This window comes from Juglans regia, chromosome 13 (genome assembly GCF_001411555.2).
Source record: "Juglans regia cultivar Chandler chromosome 13, Walnut 2.0, whole genome shotgun sequence".
NCBI lineage: Eukaryota > Viridiplantae > Streptophyta > Magnoliopsida > Fagales > Juglandaceae > Juglans > Juglans regia.
This window is the reverse complement of record NC_049913.1, coordinates 15,246,343-15,267,901: the sequence shown is the minus strand read 5'-3', so window position 1 is coordinate 15,267,901 and position 21,559 is coordinate 15,246,343. Positions and strand designations below refer to the sequence as shown.

The 21,559-nt window shown below is 39.8% G+C and overlaps 2 protein-coding genes across 2 annotated transcripts; one reads left to right on the top strand and one right to left on the bottom strand.

Annotated features, from left to right (window-relative positions):
* The first annotated feature begins 9,441 nt into the window (after positions 1–9,441).
* Positions 9,442–10,518, top strand: LOC118344207. Its single transcript, XM_035684326.1, has 2 exons — positions 9,442–9,595; positions 9,704–10,518. The coding sequence occupies exons 1-2, from the start codon at positions 9,442–9,444 to the stop codon at positions 10,516–10,518; spliced, it is 969 nt and encodes a 322-aa protein (XP_035540219.1).
* Positions 10,519–10,977: 459 nt separating this feature from the next.
* LOC109014637 (WAT1-related protein At3g28050-like) lies at positions 10,978–18,181 on the bottom strand. The gene is made up of 8 exons (XM_035684155.1): positions 18,103–18,181; positions 17,729–17,923; positions 17,565–17,630; positions 12,393–12,506; positions 11,982–12,186; positions 11,715–11,873; positions 11,461–11,612; positions 10,978–11,240 (listed from the first exon to the last, which is right to left on the bottom strand). Exons 2-8 carry the CDS (start codon positions 17,899–17,901, stop codon positions 11,000–11,002), a joined length of 1,110 nt encoding a protein of 369 aa, XP_035540048.1. The 5' UTR covers positions 17,902–17,923; positions 18,103–18,181; the 3' UTR covers positions 10,978–10,999.
* Between the last annotated feature and the right edge of the window lie 3,378 nt (positions 18,182–21,559).

The following is a 21,559-nucleotide window of genomic DNA, read 5'->3' as shown; positions in this document are numbered from 1 at the left end:
GGGAAGGCTTACTGCATCCCTGTAAGGTATGAAAAAGTTCCTCACTTTTGCTTTAAGTGTGGATGTATTGTTCATGGTGCTTTGGGCTGCAAGGCAGAGATTACTAGGGAGTACCAATATGGTGATTGGCTGAGAGTTGGGGGTAGACCAAAAAATAAGGAAGGTATGAGGATTTGTGAGAGGTTTAATGAAAAATTTATGGAGGAAGGAAATAGTGAAAATGTGGGAAATACTACTCAGGAAAGTGAGGGAAGGCTAGATAAGGAGAGGGAGGGAGACATGGAGGTAGAGGTAGAAATGGTTCCTGCTACTCAGGCGTTAGTGGAGCAAAGGGTTGAAGAGAAGAGTAGCACAAAGGAGTTAGTGGGGCTTGTAATTTCTGAAGAAAAGAGTGCAGAGAGGGATGAGGGGATGCAAATAAAGAAAATCCTGAGGAAGGGAAGGGGAGCAAAGGGTTGAACCCAAACAGTAGTAAAGGGACAGTTAGGGGATTTGGAAAGGGAGGGCTAGGAAACAAGGAAAAAAGGGTGAGTTGGTCATTGATTTATCACCTTCTAAGAGGCTGCTGAGATCAGGGGTTGACAAAGAGGAGGAAGAGAGAGTAGGCAAAAAGGTTAAAGGGGTGAAAGGATGTATGGCTGAGAATGTTAAGGGGTGTTCATTTGAAGAGGTGGAGGCTGTGTAGAAGCCCCACCCACCATCATGAAAATCTTGAGTTGGAACTACTGAGGGCTTGGGAACCCTCGGATAGTTCAAGACCTTTGCCATTCAGTAGAGGATAAGTTGCCCAATGTTGTGTTCTTAATGGAGACTATACTGAGGAAGGCTAATGGAGAGAAAATTAGAAGGAGGTTGAAGTTTGAAGTTTGTTTGGTTATTGAACTTATAGGAAAAAGGGTTGGGTTGATGCTGTGATGGAAACAACCTCTAGAAGTTGAGGTTCTGAACTATTCCAGATGGCATATCAGTGCTTAGATAAAAGAAGGACATGGAAATGTGAAGTGGCTGCTAACAAGTTGTTATGGTTAGCTAGATTCCAGTTTGAGGGAAGAGACTTGGAGACTTCTAAGTTCCTTAAACCACAAGATGACAAGGGGTGGTGCATAGTAGGTGACTTCAATGAGATATTGTCCCATGATGAGAAGAGAAGGGGAAAACAGAAAACAGAAAGACAGATGGCCATGTTCAGGGAAGCTTTTGAGGAGAGGGGGTTTGTTCGACTTGGGTTGGAAGGGGGCTAAGTATACTTGGAGTAACAAGTATGAGGATGAGTCTTTCACTAAAGAAAGACTTGATAGGGTTGTAGCTAATACCAAATGGAAGGAAGACCATGTAGACGGGTGGGTGGAAGTATTGGTGGCTAGGTGCTCTGATCACAAGCCCATTGTGCTGTGTATGAACTAGAGATTTGGAAAGGCATTGTGTCATAAGAAATTGTTCAGATATGAAGCTTGTTGGTCCTTGGATGAGAAGTGTGAACAGGTGATTAAAACAGTATGGCAAAAGAGGTCAAAGGGCAGGGATTCTTCTTTAGGGTTAACTTTGAAACTGAATGAGACTAGAGATGCCTTGGTGAGTGGAGTAACCATATGGCTTTTGATCAGAAAAAAAAAGTTTTAATAGAGAAAACTGCTCTGTTAAGGGAGTTACAAAAAAATGAGGGAAGGCATAACATTGCAGCCATCAAAGTATTACAAAGGGAGATTGGAGTTATGTTAGAGAATGAGGATTTGAAGTGGAAGCAAAGGGCTAAGGTTCACTGGTACCAATCAGAGGATAAGAATACCAAGTTCTTTCATAGCTGTGCCAATTAGAGGAGGAGGCACAACAGAATTCAGACGATTGTTGATGACCAAAATAGACAATACATGTGTCCTGAAGGTTTGGAAGAGGTGTTTAAAAGTTTTTTTGATAAACTCTTTGCCTCCTCAAAACCTGGAAGTGGTGACATTGAGGAATGCTTGAAGACTTTCAATCCTTGTGTGACTAGAGGTATGAATGACCAGCTCTTAAAAGCTTTTACCAGAGAAGAAATAGAAGCAGCAGTGAAACACATGGCACCTCTTAAATCTCTAGGACCTGATGAGTTTGGAGCCCTTTTTTTCCAGAAACATTGGCACTCAATTGGTGAGGAAGTCAGTAATAATGTATTGAGTTGGCTCAATGGTAACTCTATAACCCCTCTTGCAAAATTTACTTATATAGCTCTCATTCTTAAGATTTCAGAACCTAAATTGGCTAGTGATTTTAGACCCATCAGTCTGTGCAATGTAGTTTGTAATATAATGGCTAAGGTGATGGCTAATAGACTGAAAGGGGTTCTTAATGAAATTATATTCCTTAATCAAAGTGCCTTCATCTTCGGGAGGTTAATTTCAGACAATATCTTGATAGCATATGAGGTGTTACACTCTATAAAAGTGAGGAAAATAGGTAAAATGGGGAGTATGGCCATTAAGCTTGACATGTCGAAAACTTATGATAGGATTGAGTGGTCTTATCTGAGAGCAGTTATGGTCATAATGGGTTTCTATGAAAAATGGATAGAGTTGACCATGAAGTGTGTGACTACAGTTTCTTATTCTGTTCTTTTATCAATGGGAAACCAAGTTGTTTAATTAAGCCCTTGAGCGGATTGAGGCAAGGAGACCCTTTGTCCCTCTATTCGTTTATCCTATGTGCCAAGGGGCTTAGTTCTTTGTTCAATAGTTCAGATCTTAGGGGAGAGACAAGGGGTGTGACAGTTTCAAGAGGAGGGACTAGAGTAAACCATTTAATTTTTGTTGATGATTGCATACTATTTGGTAGAGCCAATGTAGAGGAATGGTATAGCATTCATGGATTGCTTAGGCTGTATGAAAAAGCATCTAGCCAGTTCCTCAATAAGGACAAAAATGTTATTTTTCCAGTTCAAACTCTAAGGAGGAAGATAAGAGGAAGACTATCGAGGGAGGTGGAGCAATGTTGAGAGGGAATTATGAGAATTACTTGGGGCTTCATGTAGTTATAGGGAATTCAAAATATAATGTTTTTAGAGGCATAAAGGAGAGAGTATGGAAAAAAATCAACAAGCTGTACCTACTTACACTATGAGTGTATTTCAGCTTCCAAAGCAACTGTGTAAAGAACTCAACGTTATGCTTGGAATGTTTTGGTGGGGTAATAAAAAAAGTGGGAATGGAGTGCATTGGTGTAGTTGGGAAAGGATGGGAAAACAGAAGGGGAATGGAGGGCTTGGTTGTGGGGATTTAGAGAGCTTTAATTTGGCTTTATTAGCCAAACAAGGGTGGAGGACCCTTCAGAATAAGACTTGTATAGCTGCTAGGATTCTGATAGAGAAATATTTCAAAAACAAGTCACTGCTTGAAACAAGTATGGGTCATAGACCTTCCTTTCTATGGAGGAGTGTGTGGAATGCAGTGAGTTTTCTCAGGGAGGGTTTGAGATGAAAGGTGGGAAAGGTGAAAAAATAAAAATATGGGGAAATAGACAGCTTTCAACTCCTTCATCCTTCTCTGTGCAATCTCCCATTTTTGTTTTGGATAAAGATGCTAAAATTTGTGAGCTGATGCATGGCAGAGAGAAGTGGAATGTCCCTCTGATTCAAAGTATCTTTAGCAAGGAAGAGGCTGACCAGATTTGCAGCATTCCTTTAAGGCTTTTTTTAGGAATGCATACCATTTGGAGATGGGAAGGAAGCAGGCTATAAAGGTGAAGACTCTAGGCATGAGGAGAGGGTCAAAGGTTGGAACAGCATATGGAAGATGGATGTTCCAAGAAAAGTTAAGCTTTTTCTTTGGAAAGCTGTAAATGACTTCCTTGCTACCAAAAAAAATCTATTCTTGAAGAAAATAACAGACAATCCTCTATGCCCCATTTGTCAATGAGATGAGGAGGCAATTATGCTTGTGGTTTGGCAACGCCCTACAGCTAGTGATGTGTGGTAAGAATCATTCAGTGTTATGTAGAAGATGAATAGTGAAGAACATGATCTGCTGGCCTTGTGGGAGAAACTTACTATTAAACTTAATGAATAAGAATTAGAGGAGGCTGCCGTGGTGATGAGGAGCCTTTGGGCGAGAAGAAATGAGAATATCTTTGAAGATAAATTTAAGTCTCCATGCCAAGTCATCAGAATTGCAATAATGACTTGACAAAATACAAGCAGGCTCTACAGATGGACAAGGCAGTGCTAAGGAGTAATGAAGAGAGTTGCAGTAGAATCTTGAGGTGGGAAAAGCCAAAAATAGGTTTTGTCAAAGCCAATTGGGATGTAGCAGTAGACAAAAAGAAGAGGAAGGTGGGAATAGGGGTAGCAATTCATGATGAAGATGGGGAACTGTTAGTTGCTATTGAAGGTTAGAAGTTTAATGCAGATCAACCTGCTATGGCTGAAGTTCAGGCTTTGTGGAAGGCTATGGATATTTGTAGAAAGCTAAGATTCGAAAGGTTATGTTCGAAGGTGATGCACAAGTGATTGTGAAAGTTGTTAACAATGCAAGTGAAGATTATTCTTTCTATGGCAGTTTAATTGGAGGCATAAAACAATGGTTAAAAGCGAGAACAAATTGGACAGTACAGTATACACATAGGTCTATCAATGTAGTAGCGCACACTTTAGCTAAGGAAAGCTTACATTTACAGTCTGAATTAATTTCGATAGAAGACATACCTGATAGCATTCAGAGAATTGTAGAGAGGGAATGTTATTGTATTGAGTGACATCCATATATCAATGAAGATGGGTTTTTTTCAAAAAACAAAAAAAAAGTGTAGGCTCCATGCTTGACAAAATAATTTACCATTTGGTGGCCACATGGATATTGTACCATTCTCACTAAGATGCTAGCAAAATATATCTTTATAAAATAAAAAAAATATATAGATATAACTATTTTATAACTTTACACTTCTAAATAAAAATATAATTATTTTTTAAATCAAACTCATTAAAGTCAAATAAAATTTAAAATAATAATAATATTTTATGAAAGAGTAGTGTAAAAGATCTAATATATAATTTATGTCTATTGTGATAATTCATTTACCCATCTTTTACGCTCCTATTATTTAAATGATCATTTATTCATAAAAGACCATTCAAGTTTTAATTTTCAAAAGATCTTTAAATTTTTACTTCCCAAGAGACCCTTTCGACTGCCACTCCAATTGTAATTACCACACAAAAGTTAGGATATTTTTCTTTTTCTTTTCCTAAAACGAATTCAATAACTTTTTCCCACAAACATATAAAGCGGGCGTCTGATTAATTAGTGTTATAAATTCACTATCCCATTTGTGTTATTTAAGTTACAACTAAATAATATATCACCAAAATAAAAATAGTAATTATTTATTTTAAAAATATGATTATGAATGAATATTTTTAAAGCTAGTAAACTTTCAACTTTGTTAACCGGTAGTTCTATGTTCTTTTAAATAGTTTGTGATCCCTCTTTTCACTTAAACAAAACAGCTTGAGGAATCTTGTTTTATAAAAAATTATTATCTGCTCTCAAGAAGGGAGGATGAGGTGAAGCTTTAGGGGGGACCATAGGAGATCCAAATGGTTTTGTAGTGGGAGGCAGGTGGTACGTAGCTGGTGTGCAGGGGATAGTATGGTGGCACACAGTGGTCGTAGTAGGAAAGGTTACGGTGACATTACTGGAGCCTAAAAACATGATGGTAGAGTGGAAAATTTTAGGGGGACTTTGTTTGAGTTGTTAACCGAGGAGGAGGAGGATTTAATGTGGAAGGAGAATGAATGAGGTAGAAGAAAAATGGGAGAGAATATGCTTGACAGAGGAGGAAGGGGAAGCAATAGCCATTAACGAAACTATTACAAAAGAAATCCAATTTAAAGGGGAGTGTAGCTTGGTGGGAAGGGTCTGTATGGAGAGTAATAGTAGAAAGGAAGTGCTAGAGATGACAATGATGAAAGTTTGGAGAGTCAGTAAGCTAGCAAAGTTTGTTGTGCTGGGGAATAATGTGTTCACACTTACTTTTGCTAATCATGCATTTAAGCAAAAGGTATGGAGTGGGAGACCATGGTTGTTTGATTCACACTTGCTAGCATTGAAGCTGTTTGAGGAATTCACACCACCTCAAAGTCTGAAGTTTGAACATGAGAGGTTTTGGGTCCAAATGCACGATATGCATCTAGTTTGTATGGATGAAGACCATGGGAAGCAGGTAGGGAAGACTATTGGCAAGGTGGAGGATGTTGACGTGAAGACAGATGAGAGTGGTGGGGTAGATTTCTAAGAGTTCAAATCTATTTAGAGCTTCACAAACCTCTAGCCAGAGGTTGATTTATTATTGTGAAAGGAGAAAAAGTAGTGGATTCCTTTAAGGTATGAGAAGTTACCTAGAATATGTTTTGCTTGTGGCTGTTTGGTTCATGGAAGTGAGGGATGTGAGGGGAAAGGAGAAGGGAAGGATCAATATGGGTTGTGGCTAAGGGTTGAGGCTAAATTAGGCTACAGAGTGAAGGAAAGAAAGGGTTATAAAGACACATGAAGGGGAGCTAGCAGCTTTCATACAAATTGTGGAAGAAGAGGGAAATGAGGAAGGCACTAAAAAGGATTGGCGGGGGGGAGGAAATCAATGGGGGAATGTTATCTGATATGGTGAAAGGAGAAAATGATGAAAGGGTAGGGGGAGAGTGTAGTGTAGGGGAAGAGGTGGAGATTGTGAAGGATACTCAAGTAGTAGAGGTGGAGTATGTGAAGGAAAAATCAAGGGAGGTTAGGAGAAGGGGGTAGGAGATTGAAGTTGTGTTGGCTGGGGGAAGAGGACCAGAGCTTATTGCTGATGGAAAACCTATGACAAGGAGGAGAGGGTGGAAGATGAAAGCTAGAGAGAAGGAGCAGGTTGTTGTTAAAACGAGAGGCTGCTTAACTAGAAAAAGATTGAAAGATGAGGAGGAGGAAGGAAAGGGTGAGAGTGGGAAGCATAAAAAAGGAAGATTGAGCATAAAAATTCTAAGTTGGAACTGCCGAGAGCTTGAGAATCCTCAGAAAGTTCAAGACCTCTATCATTTGGTGGAGGAAAAGAGACTCGATATAGTCTTCTTGATGGAGACTAAATTAAGAGCAGAAAGGTGTAATCGATTGAAGAAAAAACTAAAGTGTGAATGATGTTTTGTAGTGGAGTCAGTAGGGAGGAGGGGTGGATTAGCATTCTTATGGAACAATTTGGTAAAGGTTGAAGTTATGAACAAAACACAGAGGCGTATAAATGTGTGGATTTCAAAGGAGGAAGATAAAGGTGGATGGATGCTAACATGTTATTGTGGGCAACCAGAAACTGTAAAGAGGGCAGAAACTTGGGATTTCTTTGAGGCCTAAAGGGAATCAAGGGTGGTGTATAATAGGCGATTTTAATGAAGTTGCAACTCATGATGAGAAGGTGGGGGGAAATCCGAGATAGGAAAAACTAATGTAGAGATTTAGGATAGCTTTGGAGAAAGGGAATATTTTGATGTAGGGTGGAGAGGGAATAAGTTCACATGGAGCAATAAACATGAGGATGATACATTTACCAAGGAAATGTTGGATAGGGCAATGGCCAATTCAAGTTGGGCACAAATGTATAGAGATTACTGGGTGGAGGTTTTAGCAGGAAGAAGTTCATATCACAGGCCATTGTTGTTGACTCTATGTAAGGAAGGGAGGAACAATTGGAGAGGCAGGAAAGTTTTTAGATATGAAGCTTGTTGGCCTAAGGAGTAGGACTGTAAAAAAGTGATTAGAAGGGTGTGGGATAGAAGTGAAGGAAGGGGTGAGCATACAAAGAATTTCAAAAATCTATTGGAAAATTACAGCAAGGCACTTATGAAGTGGAATGATCATAACAAAGTGGATAAGGTGAATGATATAAAAGAGAAGACCGACTATCTAAAAAAGCTACAAGATGAGGAGACTAGGCACAATTTAGCAGAGCTTAAAAGGATGCAAAGGGAAGTTGGGATCATGCTTGAGAAAGAGAATGTGAAGTGGAAGCAAAGGGCAAAAACGAATTGGTATGTCTCAGGTGATAGAAACACCAAATTCTTTCACGCTTGTGCAAATCAAAGAAGAAGAAATAATAGCATTAATTAAGTCAGGGATGGACAAGGAAGAGTTTTCAGAAGTCATGTAGAAGTTGATGAAGCTTTCAGATCTTATTTTGAAAAGTTGTTCACTACCTCAAACCCAAGTCCAACTGATATGGATGAGTGTTTGCAAGATGTGGTGCCTCGAGTGACAATTGAGATGAATGAGAAATTGAGAAGACCCTTTTGCAGATTGGAGATAGAAGCTGCTATTAAAAGTATGGCCCATTTGAAGTGACCAGGCCCCGATGGTTTTGGTGTTTGTTTCTACCAAAATCATTGGGTCACAGTGGGTGATAGGGTGTGTTTGACAGTACTGGACCTGCTGAATGGTAAAATCCCTTTCAACTCAGTTAACTATACTTTTATTGCTTTGATTCCCAAAACAATGGACCCTAAATTGGTAATTGGATATAGGCCAATAAGCCGTTGCAATGTCATCTACAAGATGGTGTTCAAAGTGATAGCTAACAGATTGAAAGAAGTGTTGTCAGTAACTATTTCAGCCAACCAAAGTGCTTTTATTCCTGGTAGGATTATAACTGATAATGTAATGGTGGCTTATGAGGTATTACACTCGATGAAGGTGGGGAAGAAAGGCAAAGAAGGCGGCATGGCTATCAACCTGGATATGTCTAAGGCATATGATAGGATAGAGTGGCTTTATGTCGGTGCTGTTATGAAAAGGCTTAGGTTGTGTGATGAGTTGGCAGATTTAACCATGAAGTGTATTAGCTCAGTTTCTTTCTCAATGTTGATCAATGGCAAACTAGGAACTGTAGTGCATCCTTCAAGGGGACTTAGACAAGGAGATCCTATATCCCCATATCTATTTATCTTGTGTGCAGAGGGGTTGAGCTCCTTATTCAATAATTCAGATCTTAAAGGGAATACAAGGGGAATTTCATAAGTAAGAAGAGGTTTAAGAGTAAATCATATGCTCGTTGTAAATGATTGTACCTTGTTTGGAAGAGCTTGTGTGGAAGAATGGAGGAAGATGCAAGGGTTATTGCTTAAATATGAAAAGGCATTGGGTCAGTTTCTGAATAAGGATAAGACAACAGTGAGACGAATTAGAATGGCATCTAGTGAAGAAGTTGGGAAAGAAAGAGTCAGTCAAAAAGGGATGGAGGGTTGGGATTTAGAGATCTAGCCAGTTTTAACACAGCACTTCTGGCCAAACAAGCATGGAGAATCCTTCTAAATCCCTCTTCTATGGTTGTTGTTATTGTTAGAGAAAACTATTTCAAAAGCACATCTCTATTGGAAGCAAAATTGGGTAGAGCCCCATCTCAGATATGGAGAAGTATATAGAGTTCACTTGGACTGCTTAAGGAGGGACTAAGATGGAGGGTGGGAAATGGGCAAAAGATCAATATATGGGTCAAAGGTGGTTGTCAACACCATCTTCATTCTGTGTACAAACTCCCAATCCTTCTCTGAATTCTTGTACAAAGGTTAAAGATCTTATACATGAGAAGAGGAAGGAATGGAATGAAGGTCTTGTAAAATCAATATTTTTAAAGGAAGAGGTTGATTAGATATGTAGTATTCCTTTAAGCAAGAGGATTGTGGAAGATAGATTGATTTGGTGTCCATCAAATAAAGGCATCTATAGTGTCAAGACTGCTTACTATCTGAAGGAATTGAGGAAAATAGATTTATTGGGGGAATCTTCAGAGCAGAATGGACAGGAAAAGAATTGGAAAAGGATTTGGAAATTGAAAATTCCTGTTATAACAAAAAATTTTCTATGGAAGGCAGGGAATAACCTTTTAGCTACTAGGAAAAATTTGTTGTCCAAGAGGATTGTTGAAGATGCTTGGTGCCCTATTTGTTTACAAGAGGAAGAAACAGTTATGCATGTGCTATGGCAATGCCATGCTACGAATGATGTATGGTCAGAGGCTATTAAGGCAGTTCAAAAATGGAGAGTAGGAGAAGGGGATCTACTTGGGTTATTGGAAGAGCTGGTAAAGAAACTTACACAGGCTAAGATGGAGGAAACTATTGCAATAATGAGAGGGTTGTGGCTTAGGAGGAACACCTTTGTGTTTGAAAATAAATTATTAAGCCATAACAATGTTATTAGAGCAGCAATAGATAGTTTGGAAGAGTATCAGACAACTAATGTGCAGATGACAGAAAACAGAAGTAGAGCGGAAGGGTTGGATCAGAAATGGAAACCACCAAATGTGAATTGCCTTAAGGCCAATTGGGATGCAGCTTTAGATGTGAAGTTAAGGAGGGTGGGATTAGGGGTGATAATCAGGAATAATAAGGGGGAGGTGATGGCAACTGGTTGTGATTCGAAAAGTTATGTGGAACAACCTGCTATAGCCGAAGGATGGGCACTGAGCAAAGCCATGGAACTATGCAAGGATCTAAGTTTTAACAGAGTAATTCTGGAAGGGGATGCTTAGGTTATTGTTAGTGCAGTGAATGGTCAGATTGAAGATCTTTCTTATTTTGGCAACGTCATTGAGGACTTGAAGTTTCTATTAAAGGAGTGGCCTAAATGGACAGTGAAGTATATGCATAGAAACACAAATACAGTTGCACACAAACTAGCTAAAGAAACAATACACGTAGGAATAGAAAAGATTTGGATAGAAGATATACCGGTTTTTATATCGGAATGTTTACATAGAGATAATTGCATTGTAGACAATGATATATGAATGAAAGAGGAGGTTTTACTTAAAGAAAAAAAAAAGACAGCTGGAGTGGTTTGATCTCATTGCTACTACAGGAACAAAGACATAATCTAAGTAGATAAGATATCAAGTTGATTAACCAAAATTTGGAAAACAAAATGCTAATATTTATACTTTTTAATTAAAGGTTTTATTTATTGTATAATAATTTTAGTTGTTCTTGCACATAACGCATGTTTATGGCTAATCAATTACAATTTTCAGCAACAAATACGTAGAGGAAGGCTTTAAATGAGCTAGCTTCTATCATCTTTTTGAGAGAACTGTATACGTCAGTGCTTTTATTCTGCAAAATAGGAACATGACTAGGAGAAGATGACTCAAGGCTACTATTTGGATGATCTTCATCAACCGGTTGAATCTCTTGATGAGCTTGCCCCCATATCACAACATAAAACCCAGGAACTATTATTGCCGCTCCAATCACACTGCATGTACATAAGCATCAAGTAGTTGGCCACCATAAGTGTTAATTCCTTTTATTGAAAAAAAATAAGAAAATGAGAGAATCTGCAATGCATAAATACTACTCCATCGTGATCACAATAGCAAGATACCAAACCAGTATTTCTCTTCATATATTCTGACAATTAAGTAAAATGAGAGAATCTGGCCATATCATTGAGATACAGAGGAGCTAGCATATACCTTCCAAGATAAAGAGTATCCCCAAGAATAGTAACCCCCATGACAACCGCAATGAATATACCAAGGGGCTTAAACATGGCTACATACACAGGCCCTTTCTCACGACATGCCCATAGATAAACACTTGCTCGGATTGTAATTGAAAACAGTGCCTGGAGATTGAGTCGTGTGGTAATTAATTAGCTACCATATTAAATAATTTTAACTTAGAAGGGAACGAAGAGAGATCTTTGCGTTTAAATGGGTTTGCATACCGAGTATCCTATAGCGATCAACTCCATATTGAGGCTCAATTTCCAAGCATTTGGGTCTTTCTCTGCAATTAATGAGATGATGGCAGATACGATGGCCACAAAGATACAGCGAATGAGTGCCACAATCAGCTCTGCAGGGTACTCCCTAATAATCCTTGTCTTGCAGCCATAAACAACAAAACAGGTTTATATTCGGAGATAGATGATGCTATTAAAAGTCAATGAATGAATAGCTGGAATGAAGAATTTCCCATGTATTATTATTACCTGTATATTGAACCCAAGTGCAAGTAAAAAGCTTCCAGACGCCAGGAGAAAGCCCCCAAGGAGCCAGTTTGATTGCATCGTTAAAAAATCTTGGCCGACCTCCACTCTCTTGGGTAATGAGGCAACCATAATTGGTAGGCCTTTGTATAGAGTGACAGTCAAAGCCCCTGTGATTGATGCAATGGTGCCAATACACCTGGCGCGACTGCTTTTAACTCTTAAGTCCAGTTTTTCAAACCTAAGAGAGTAGTGCTACATCTCTCGGGAGATGTAGCCCGAGAACCATTTTTTCAAGTACGGCTTACCGGCCAATAGCCATTTTTAAATAGAAGAATGAAATAAATAGAAACAAAACAAAACCAAAACAAAGTGCAAAGCACTGAGGACAAGGGACTTTATTAAGAAGCTCACCCGGAGCTGATGGCCAGAAAAAAAGTGAAGGCTGGGATTAGATCAGACGCTACTGAGGCCATAGTAGGAGAGCTGTAACCTATCCCCAAAGCTTTAAGTATCTGTACACTACAACTGCGTATATGGGAAAGTAATAGCAGCAGCACCAATAATATTTCTCCCAGCTCAGCAGCTCACTGCCGTGGCACTCAAACCAGCCAACCTCCATTGCAGAATATTTCCAACTCAGCAGATGGCCAACAAACCCAAGATTAGTTATGCCCTCTTACGTAAATACACATTGTGATTTGTTTGTAGTGAGGATTCTTGTTGTAACTACCTCTGACATAGACTAGCATGAGTGTGCATCATGCACAGCACGTATTCGATAATTTGCCTGAATGTTCTGGGCTCCTCTTGTTGCCTATATAAACAACACTGTATTGCTTCAGTCATATATTGAAAAATATTATTCTTGAGCCTGTTTTCTAGCATGGTATCAAGAGCCACTACAAAGACAAACGTCTGCTCCCATGGCTGAAGCATCATCGCCACCCACTTCTTCTTCTTCCCTTCCACACCTCTCCCATTTAGTTACCGTCAAACTCACTCATGAGAACTACCTTCTTTGGCGCACACAAATGGTTCCTTATCTTCGGGGTCAAGACCTTTTTCATTTTGTTGATGGTTCAAGTAAACCACCTTCTCGTTTTCTTTCGGATAAAACCACCATTAATCCAACCTTTCTTGCTTGGACCAAAACTGATCAGATGATCCTTAGTGCCATTATCTCTACTCTGTCCGATAACCTCATTGCTCAAATGGTTGGGCATTCTACCTCTCAAGCGGCCTGGTCAGCTATTGAAAAACTTTTTTCATCTCAATCTCATGCGCGAGTGACTCAACTCCGTTATCAGCTAGCTACCATTTCAAAAGGAGCCAGCTCTGTTTCTGATTATTTTCGGAAACTCAAACACCTTTCAGACACTATGTGTGCTGCCGGGGCCCCTCTTTCTTCTGATGAATTTACCTCTTATCTTCTTGCTGGCTTAAACAGCGATTATGATGCTCTTGTTATGTCCATAACAGCCCGACTTGAACCAATGGCTCCTGAGGAATTATACAGTTTACTTCTCACTTATGAAAGTCGTCTGGCCCATTCCACCCACCTACCTGCGTCCACCATTCTCTCTGCCAATTACACCTTTGGCCCTCCCAATCACACAAATCGTGGACGAGGAAATTACCGAGGTCATAACCGTGCTCCTTTTCTCGGTCGTGGTCGAGGTCGTCACTCCTCCACTCAAACCTCTGCAAATACCTTCGCATCTTCACCTCTCCCTCATGGCAAACCCACCTGTCAAGTCTGTGGGAAAGTTGGTCACAGTGCCATAAAATGTTATTTTTGCTTTGATCATGCCTATCAAAGTGAACCCCCCCGAAATCTCACCGCGAACTACAGCAGCTCAAGTGCTTCGCCTGATTCATCGTGGTATCCTGACACAGCTGCAACCAACCATATTACCTCAGATATGTCTAACCTCAACCTCACTTCAGGACCTTATGGTGGTAATGAGCAAATTCGGATTGGTGATGGCACCGAGCTACCTATTGCCAACATTGGTGACTCTAAAATTTCTACTCCCTCTCATTCTTTTCTTCTTAAAAATCTGTTACATGTCCCTGCCATTACTAAAAATTTAGTTTCTGTACAGCGTTTCTGTCATGATAATTCGGTTGTGTTTGAATTTCATAGTTCTCATTTTCTTGTGAAGGATTCAACGATGGGAACCCCTCTCCTTCGTGGTCCCATGCGTAATGGCCTCTACTCCTTCTCCAACATTATTCCATCTGCAACTTCGGCACAGGCCCTTATTGGTGAGCGCACCACTCCTTCTCAGTGGCACTCGCGATTGGGTCATCCGTCTCTCCACCTTGTCTCTCGAATTATCTCCAAATACAATCTTCCAGCTTCCTCTCCGTCTACGTCTACTTCTTGTTCAGCTTGTCATGCTGCCAAAAGCCACCAGTTGCCGTTTAAATCATCTCATCAGCACTCTTCTAGACCATTGCAATTAATTTACACAGATGTATGGGGCCCTGCCCCTGTCCTTTCTCGTGAAGGATTCAAATACTATGTGTCTTTTTTAGATGATTTTACTCGGTATACATGGTGGTATCCGCTTGTGCAAAAGTCTGATGTTATGTCTACCTTTTTAAAATTTCAAGTTCATGTGGAACGGTTTTTCAATTCAAAAATATTGTCTCTCCAAAGTGATTGGGGTGGTGAATATCGTTCTTTTAAAAATTATCTTACTTCTCAAGGCATCTTACATCGCATCTCTTGTCCTCATACTCACCAATAAAATGGTGCAATAGAACGAAAACATCGACACATTGTCGAAACGGGCCTTGCTCTTATGGCCCATGCATCTTTACCTCAACTTTATTGGGCCGATGCCTTCCATACGGCAATTTTCCTTATAAATCGCTTGCCTTCTCCTGTCTTACATCATTATTCTCCGTATGAAAAATTATTTCACAAACCACCTGATTATTCTTTTTTTAAAATTTTTGGCACTGCTTGTTGGCCCCATCTCAAGCCTTACAATCGCCATAAATTAGATCTCCATTCAACACAATGTCTTTTCCTTGGTTACAGTGATTCCCATAAAGGATATCGCTGCCTTCATCTCCCTACTGACCGATTATACATTTCTCGGGACGTAGTGTTTGATGAACAACTTTTTCCTTTCTCCTCTTCAGCCCAGCCCACGTCCCTGACTTCCTCCCTTCCTTCAATTTTAGGCCCTCATCCTTTTATTTCCCGGCCTGCCCACACCGCAACCTCCTCTCCACTCAATAGTCCAACTTCTTCAATTCGGCCCATTAGTCCCTCATCCGAATCTCCATCTCGGCCCATTAGTCCCATTTCCTCCTCTCGGCTCAATCCCGTATCCCCTTCCATTAATCCAAATAATATCTCTCCCAGCTCATATATCCCTTCAGAAACCACTCTACCTCCCGAAAATCCCTCTCTTCCGCCTGCATCTTCCTCTCCAACTCAGCTTCCTTCATCCTCTATCTCCTCCATTGTCACTCGGTCTCAAACCAATTCTCTCAAACCCAGAGTTTACACTGATGGCACGGTTCTTTGGCCACCACCGAAAAGTTTTTTGACCATTACCTCCTCCGTTCCTGAAGATCCTCTATGCTACACTGAAGCTATCAAGCACCATGAATGGCGCACTGCCATGTCCACTGAGTTCCAGGCTCTTCTTCAAAATAATACTTGGAGTCTTGTACCAGCCTCTAAAAACACTAACGTTGTTGGTTGTAGATGGGTTTTCAGGACTAAGCGTTTATCTGATGGCACTGTGGATCGCCGAAAAGCTCGCTTGGTAGCAAAAGGCTACCATCAACAAGCTGGAGTGGATTTTTTCGAGACTTTCAGTCCAATGGTTAAACCCACTACGATCCGCACCATACTGTCCATAGCTGTTACCGAGCACTGGTCTATTCGGCAGCTTGATATTAGCAATGCTTTCCTCCACGGGGAGCTCCATGAACAGGTTTATATGTCTCAACCAATTGGTTTTGTTAATCCCAATTTTCCTCATCATATTTGCAAATTGAACAAAGCTATATATGGTCTAAAACAAGCCCCATGGGCTTGGTTTTCCAAGTTGAGCAATCGGCTGTTGGAGCTTGGTTTTACAGCCTCTGTTTCGGACTCTTCCCTGTTCATTTATCATTATACCTCTGTCACTTTATTTTTTCTAGTATATGTGGATGATATCATCCTCACTGGTTCAGACCCTGAGGCAATTCGAAGTGTGCTCCATGCTCTCAGTTCTTCCTTCCCTGTTAAGGATCTCGGACCACTTCGTTTCTTTCTTGGACTGGAAATTCAGTCACTTGGGACGGGACTTCATTTATCTCAGACCAAGTATATTTGTGACTTACTGAAGAAAACAAATATGGATCTTGCTAAGCCAGTGACATCTCCCATGTCTGCCTCGGCTCCATTGACTCTTGCTGATGGTCCAACCTTTGAAGATCCCAAACTTTATCGCAGCACGGTCGGCAGTCTCCAGTACTTGTCCCTAACACGTCCTGATGTTGCCTATGCCGTCAACAAAGTGTGCCAATTTATGCACACTCCGAAGGTTCCCCACTGGCAGGCTGTCAAGCGAATATTGAGGTACCTTAAACACACTGCTCATCTTGGCTTGCATATCAAACCCTTTTCTGAGTACACTCTTCAAGCCTTCACGGACGCCGACTGGGCAGGATGCCCTGATGATCGGCGCTCCACAGGGGGTTTTTGCATCTTTCTCGGTTCTAATCTTGTCTCATGGGGATCCAAGAAACAAAGTACCATCGCACGTTCTAGCACCGAAGCAGAATACCGAGCATTGGCTAACACCACTGCCGAGCTTCTCTGGTTTCAATCCTTACTCAAAGAACTCGGTGTTTTCCTTCCTAAGCCTCCCACTCTTTGGTGTGATAATCTGGGAGCTACGTACCTTTCCGTAAACCCTGTCATGCACTCCCGTACCAAGCACATAGAAATAGACTTTCATTTTGTCCGAAATCAAGTTGCCTCCAAAACTCTCCATGTTGCTTTTATCTCCTCCAAAGATCAGGTTGCGGATGTCTTCACAAAACCATTGGTCTCCAACAGATTTCAGCTTCTACGGTCGAGTCTCACCCTAGTACCCATGCTGGACTCGCGAGAGGCTAATAGCAGCAGCACCAATAATATTTCTCCCAGCTCAGCAGCTCACTGCCGTGGCACTCAAACCAGCCAACCTCCATTGCAGAATATTTCCAACTCAGCAGATGGCCAACAAACCCAAGATTAGTTATGCCCTCTTACGTAAATACACATTGTGATTTGTTTGTAGTGAGGATTCTTGTTGTAACTACCTCTGACATAGACTAGCATGAGTGTGCATCATGCACAGCACGTATTCGATAATTTGCCCGAATGTTCTGGGCTCCTCTTGTTGCCTATATAAACAACACTGTATTGCTTCAGTCATATATTGAAAAATATTATTCTTGAGCCTGTTTTCTAGCAGAAAGAGATAAGATTTAGTTAACAAACAAATACGGAAATATCTGGGTAATTAGACTCACAAAGTCATATCTATGCCGATACCATGACATATTTAACTGGAGCGGTACCTAATCATGGAAGTAACAAACATTCCACCGACTATGCTCCATGTGAGCGGAGGAAGAGACCTTTTTCTGTAAGTGATTAAGATTTAGTAGTTGGGAATTAAATACAAGAGACAAAGAGGCGTTACAAAAGCAAGCATGGTTAATTTGCAGAGTAGAAGAATAACCTGTAAAATATGAAGGAAGCTGGGAGAAGGAAAAAAAAGGCGAGGGAATTGGAGTACATAACAAAGACGAATTCACTCATCCCTCTCGTCATAGCAGCTTTGTTAACAGTGTTCAAGCCCACATCCAAGCACTCCGCTATCACCATGATTACAGTCACGCCTTCCCTCCACATTCTGCGTCTTCCGAACGCGGTTCCGAATCACGTTAGCAAATCAAACACAATTTAGAATTATTGGTGTGGTTGATGGGCAGCAGATGATGTCTCTTTAAAATTCGGGTGATCGACATCAACAACGTTATACCCTAACAAGGACAAAAGCAAATTAAGTCAATGACATAACATCAGAGGGGCCATAACAAGACGGTAACAGACCGGCCAAGTCCTGTTTTGTTCCACTGCTACTCATGCAGATCACAAAGATTAAAAACAGCGGGGACTTTGGGGTGTGACGACGGCACACACGAAGGTATTTCACGGAGAAAGAGGAGACTCTTTTTTCTGTTTCAGTAATTAAACGTCGGCCACTGACGTCACTTCTCACTTCGAGTGGCCCACAGATGAAAATATAGCCGGCCTACCCATTAGCTATCTCTGTTCCGAATGATAATATTGTTTATAGTTCGGAATTTCTGACCGGAATCGGATTTCAAAGTCAGTTAGTTCCGATCAGACTCAGGCCAGAACTCAAGTGAATTTAAACCCGAAATTCAGTTTTATTTATTTATTATTTTTTTTCACTTTGCACCATGCTGTTTACGTCCCAGGTCACCATAATTTAGGGCATGGTAATTTACCAAAGAGCGGTGCTACTATGCTCAACCTTACGCTAATTAAATTTTTTTTTAATTTTTTATTCATATTTTTTTATCATTTTAAAATATTTTAAAAAATATAAAAAAATATCAATATATTAATAATTACTTCTTTAACTTTTAAGAAAAAAAAATTAAAATACATAAGGTGTTGATGAGTATACGAAAGTGCTTTCTAAATATCCTATTATTAGACTAAAATATTAAAATGTAAATAGAAATCATTTGTATTAATGTATATTCTTGAATTGAATTTCTATTTATTTTAGGATACTCTTGAGCATATTTTTATATTTAATTTTAGAGTTTATAAAAAAGTAAGTCCAAATCAAGTCAAATTCAAAGGACTTTCAAGTGGGCAAGACGTTGGAACAATTTAAGAACTTTCAAGGAGTGTAGAACTCTTCAAATAAGGATAATAATGGGGTTTTAGAGTAATTCGGATCAAGAGAAATAGTCAGTCCGAAATTCGCTAAAAGGCAACCTATACATACTTTAATATTTTGATCATAATTTTTTGCTCAAATATCGGATTGATGCATTGTAAAACTATCTTAAAGGGTTACAAAGTTGTCTCGAATAAGGATTTCTAAATTCAAAATTTTGAAGCACGTACGTGGTTGTCAAGATGAGTCCTAAAATTTAGACAATTTTGTATGCGGGAATATGAAAGGTATTAGGTTTTCTTTCCTACCTTATATAAGCATATAATTAGCATGAAATTGGGGGTTAGAGGAGGAAGAGAGGAAATTAATTGCTATGGCCGCCGTTTGCTTTATTTTTCTCTTAAGATTTTTGTTGTCCATTATATTTATCAGTAACTAAATTCTCAAGTAGGGCTATGGATGAACTTGCACATTAGATGGTATTTTTATTTACTTTTAATTTATGTATTTGATTTTCATTTAGTAAAACTCTTTTGTTTTATCATTCTCAATTCATTGTTGATGTTTTCTTCTTCGAATAATCATAGAATTTATTTTGTTTATGGATTCAGTCATGCTTTTTTTATTAAATGGATTAGCTCTTTGATTATGTTTGGATCAATTATTTATCTATATTGATTTAGTTATTTGCTGCAATATCGCTTCCTGAGTATATTGTTGTCGTTGGATTTTCTCAATATGGATAATAATTTACGTATTTTAAAAGTGGTGAATGATTTTTCAAAATGTTACATTTGGTTTAATCTTAGTTTATAAATCTATAACTTCCGATTGAGAATTTTGGGAATTGAGTTCCAAATTGAGTTATTTAATGAATTAAGAATAATTAAAATACCGGATTTGTGCAAGGGATTTCCGACGCTTAACTGTTTGTCTAATTTGAGTACTTTTTTCGTTAGTCATTTTGCTTCACTTTAATATGCATTTAAAATTATTCTTTGTTCTCCATTAATCATTTCATATTTTTCTTTAGTTTATTTGATCCTTCTGCTATTCTTTTAATTTGTCTCTCTGTGGAATTGACACCCCAAAGCTATGCTACAACTACCACATTATTCTTTAGACGTAATGAGGTGTCAAAATGATGGACAAATGGAGTGGGCAAAGTAGCATTTTTCTTTACCTAATTGCACCATCAAGATGTGTCAATTATTCGTCTTACACTTATATTTTCATGAAGAGAAAGCGTAAAGAAACCTAGGCCTGCAAGTGATATATGTATAAGCCATTGCAATATGGATTTGAAATTACAGCGACCAACCAGCTAATTGCTTGGTGAGTCCTCAGTCTATATGTTAGTTGTTGTGCATGGGAATGGATTAAAACGTAGATTAGTAGTTGCACATGCATGCCGATGTCGATCAGTTCAGAACATAAATAGTTTGCACTTGCTAGTGACTAAAAATGGTGCAAAGTGGGGGAATTCATATTCCGGATTTACAACTTGGTGCATGGACCAGGTGTACCAGAACTTTGCAACCTGGGTTCTGGCCCGTATTTCTTCCGAGTCGGAACCCGGAACCGGAGTCCTGTTTCCTAGGTTTTGGATAGGGTCGGGTTTTTTCCTGGCCCGATGAACAGTCTTGCCGTCTAATGAAAAGTGAATTTTTTTTTCGATCTTTTCTTTTGCTTTCGTTTTTGGTGTAGCAGCCATACCTTAAATGTAAACGCAAAACCACATACATGATCATCTGGTACCAGATGAAAGAGCTCAGCCTCTCTGACCTGAACTTGCTGCTTAACCGACTTTAGACGACTACACGCGGACTTCTTTCTTGTCGCACAGTCTCAACCTCTCAGGTCCTTGCCTTATTAATTTCTTCAAAGGATTTCAGTGCTTTAAAGACTACCAATCTCTCGCATGTATCAATTGTTGTGTGCACGCTCGTCGGTGTGGTGAGAAAGAGATAAGGAACCAGAATGAGTGACCTCATTTGGTGGGAATTGACATTATTTTGGACGCGTTTCATACATATCAGGAGATCTCATTGGACATCTAGGGGTGGATCAAGGGACCTACAAACATACAAATATAGAAAGGATTACGTTAGTTTTCTTTTAGGAAGTGTTTGCTTTGCCCTCAAATTTTGTGAGTTTGAATATACCTTGAGTTGAATTTTAAACTAGGTTTGGGGTGTCGTTGGCTTCCATTCCCAAGAAGTTCTTCCATCGTGCCCCATGCTTCGAGTACGTGAATCAGTTAGGGGTCGTGGTACCCTGAAGTAAATTATTAATGCGGCGTTGAGTTCTGACTCACGTCTCAGCTCCCTCTTAGCTAGGACTGACGAATCCCATGTCTCTCTCTTCGTGGAGTGAACCATGATTGATCTTTCGGGATGCATCCCCACAACTGCTGCTTCAAGACCATCATTTTGATTGCTTCTCAGCAATCGAAATGATGGTTGCCTCTCTCGCATGCTTCCTAGCAACTATTTTCTAGGGACTTGAGGCATTTGTGTCCCCTCAGCATGTCTCGGTGGCACCCACCTTCCTTTTCCCAGGAGATGGTGGTTATAGCTTCTCTTACATGCCTTTTGATAGCCACCTTCTAGTGATGATTTAAGGCAGCTG

What these genes read in the sequence shown, in the direction of transcription:
- LOC118344207 (XM_035684326.1), top strand. Translation starts at nt 9,442, where the DNA reads ATGGAGGGTGGGAAATGGGCAAAAGATCAATATATGGGTCAAAGGTGG. An exon ending in GAGGAAGGAATGGAATGAAG is followed by an intron (nt 9,596 to 9,703) that starts GTCTTGTAAAAT and finishes CATCAAATAAAG; the next exon opens with GCATCTATAGTGTCAAGACT.
- LOC109014637 (XM_035684155.1), bottom strand. Translation starts at nt 17,901, where the DNA reads ATGTGGAGGGAAGGCGTGACTGTAATCATGGTGATAGCGGAGTGCTTG. An exon ending in TTTCTGGCCATCAGCTCCGG is followed by an intron (nt 12,187 to 12,392) that starts GTGAGCTTCTTA and finishes AGTTAAAAGCAG; the next exon opens with TCGCGCCAGGTGTATTGGCA. An exon ending in CACTTGGGTTCAATATACAG is followed by an intron (nt 11,874 to 11,981) that starts GTAATAATAATA and finishes TATGGCTGCAAG; the next exon opens with ACAAGGATTATTAGGGAGTA.